This window comes from Monopterus albus, unplaced genomic scaffold, assembly GCF_001952655.1.
Source record: "Monopterus albus unplaced genomic scaffold, M_albus_1.0 scaffold94.1, whole genome shotgun sequence".
In the NCBI taxonomy this organism is placed as follows: Eukaryota; Metazoa; Chordata; class Actinopteri; order Synbranchiformes; family Synbranchidae; genus Monopterus; species Monopterus albus.
The window spans coordinates 2,619,066-2,622,086 of NW_018127974.1; the positions used below are offsets into that span (position 1 = coordinate 2,619,066).

A 3,021-nucleotide genomic window follows, 5' to 3' on the forward strand; every position below is an offset into this window, starting at 1 on the left:
ACACATCCCAAATATACATTATGTGATGCGTGTGTGGCAAAACTGGAGCTGTTTAAAAGCACCTCACACTAACAAAATTCAAGTGACTTTTGCTGCTGAGTGATTAGTAATCAGTGTTTTGATGAATATTAGTTTTTAGGTAAACTGCTGAATATTGCAATTTGTACATTCCATGACTGTAATGAACTTTGTGGAGGTTAAAACATCAGGTTGTGTTTATACTGTATGGTACCTAATACCACATAATGTGTGTGTAATCAAATGACCACAAACAGACACAAGAAAGACCTACAGTAACATTATTTTAGCACAAGGAGCACCGGTTGGTTTCTGATGCCATGGGACACCGCCGAACAGGCTAATCTGGTCATGCTGAAACACCAGAAGTTCTGGTCATCTGAAACGTTCATCAGTCATTAATTCAGCCCTGGTTAACATTCACTTACTAATACATTCTGACAGTCCAAAACAAAGGCCTGCAGCTTTAAAAACAAAGATAATCTATGCTAATGAATCACGTAATTCCTCTGTAGGTGTGCTCGTACATCTGTTGCTCAAAAGTACCAGAAATAAACCCATCACTGACCCTGCAGGTACATGTAGGGCTCCACCAGATCCTGTTGGTTTACATCAGGAATGATCACAAGAATAAGGACTGGTGGAGCATTTCAGTGTTCATAATGACACTGCAAGCTGCAACACTTTCATCATACATTAAAAATAACAACAATAAAAAGCATCTTACATCATCAGTCTCAATCAACAAATATGGCTGCTGCATGCCAACACTAGATTCAGCTTTAAACTCTGCTGCTGTCACCCTCACTCTCAACACACAATAAGACACATTTAGTTGACTTTGAGGTTGTCAAAATCAATACCACAGCTGAACCTGCTTAGCAACCGATGTGCCTGTCAGACCATGACTTCCCACACAGCCTTTCATAACAGCATCATATTGTAACAAGTATTATTATTGTGTAACTGACAATAATAGGTTAACCTCACACCATCCCTGTGCCACATTTGTAACAACTCTGACAGCACTGTGCTCTCTTTTAAAGGTACAACAGGTGTCATTTTTAACATCAGTAAATGATTACCACATTCATTTTGAGACATTAGAACGTATAATTACGCAAAAACAAGACCGCTGCTGGCATGACTGGCAGTTCTGCCAGCCTCCACACTGCATTTTATATTGTGTGCCTCTGACTTGGATTTGGAGGGAAATCTTTAGGATTGCTTTACTTTCAGCACAAGCAGAACTAAAGCTTTTAGTTTTCATCAAATGCTGGAGAGGAATTTGAAGCAAATGGGAAGGAAATTGTCTCCAAACTCCTCTTCAGTAAAGCCAAAAATGCTACAGACGCAACATGGCACAAAGGGGATTATGGGAGATGAAGTCTTTATTTTGAGAAACACTAAAAATACTACTGGTGTAAGACAGAGACTACCAGTCATCTCAACCATGGTTTCCTTGTTTATGGCAGTTATACCAATCTACCTGATGATAAATTAATGTTTAAAAATGTTACACATAAAACCTTTAAATAAGTGCAAAACTGCTGTTACAGTTAGTATTTGGCTGTATAATAAAATTCAAATCAGCCACTATGATACACATCACTCAGGCAACACTTTCCACATCTGAAACATAGAATATAGCATGAATCTGTAGGCATATTGCTCAATTATTACATTTACAATTCTAAATCTAATTGATAAATAAACATTTAAATTAAATGTTATTACTAAATCCTTCCTTTATTTGATCATGTTTGCATGTTCATCACACGTATATATGTCATTCTATAATTATCTCAATGTTCAAAATATATTATTGACACTGTTAAATACACTGTAAAGTTAGATGTGATTATAAAATACATTGTGCACTTTAAAGTTTGACCTTAGTGGGTTTTCAAAAATCAGTTTTTAAATACATACATGAAGTAGTAAGATCAAGGATTAGAGCCAGGTGTTGGATGAGGAATGAAGTGTAATTTGATATAAGGCCTGAGACACATTCACGCTGTTAGATTTTTAAGTAACACAACATTGAGTCTGACAAATATTAATTTCTCCTCCTATAATCCTTTTTGTGTTATTGCAACTAACTTTCAATGTTGTAATGATGTTTGAATACAGATGACCGAGTCAAATCATTGTGAGTGCCTGATATGTGAATTATTTTTTACTTGTAGTTGTATATATGCTGTACAATACATTCGGTAGAATAAAAAAAACACAGAACTATTCATATTAATTATGTAGATTGAAACTAATCAACCCTGTGTTTCCAAAGTTGACTGTAGATAAAACTCATTAGGAATGACACTGTGCATATCTCACCTAAGTGGTCATCATAATTCCACACACTCTCAACCTGAAGGTTTCAGTTTAGCCTGAGTCTCACTGTCTCAAACTTAACTGATTATATATGATACTGTGTAGGCTAATCTAAGAAAATGCAACAAATAACTAGTCTTTTATGCAGCGTTTATAAGAAGGCAATGGCAGCAGCTAGATGCAAAACTGATGCAAATTTACAGGCAAAAAAGCTGCAGTTGTTTCTACCTTTCTGCAACTAATTCAGCTTCAAATGGTCAAACAAAAATGGTTTCCTTCACAAATCAACCAGAAGATGATGACGACGGTGAGGATGATGAAGACGATGAAGATGAAGGGGGGGGTCTGTGGGTCTCATCTCCTCCCAGCTCTGTGAGCCTTACCAGTGAGGATGATGTCACTTCCTTCTCTTTCTCCTTCCTGATTCTGGTGCAGACTGACCTCTGGGCTGGTTTAAACTGCCATGTCACTTTCTTTGTTGTCAATGACTGCTCTACCGTTGTCGCCGGCTTCAGTGGTGGAGTGACAGGCCTGGTTGCCATGGGAATGCCTGGTGTTGCTCCCATGCTGGTGGTAACCCCAGTAACCTTCCTTGCTTTGCTGTTTCTATCTTGTTCTGTGAAGAGCTCACGCAGTGCTTCAGGTTCAGTAGTGTCTCCAAACAAGTCC

At 37.8% G+C, this 3,021-nt stretch overlaps 1 protein-coding gene across 1 annotated transcript in view; it reads right to left on the reverse strand.

The window, feature by feature from the left end:
- Positions 1–578: 578 nt before the first annotated feature.
- The window catches only part of LOC109964950 (uncharacterized), an 11,949-nt gene continuing 9,506 nt past the window's right edge, over positions 579–3,021 (reverse strand). Inside the window, exons 7-8 of the mRNA XM_020608579.1 lie at positions 746–827; positions 579–617 (exon numbers count right to left, since the gene is read on the reverse strand). Coding sequence (XP_020464235.1) covers positions 579–617; positions 746–827 — 121 coding nt within the window. The remainder of the gene's footprint in view (positions 618–745; positions 828–3,021) is intronic.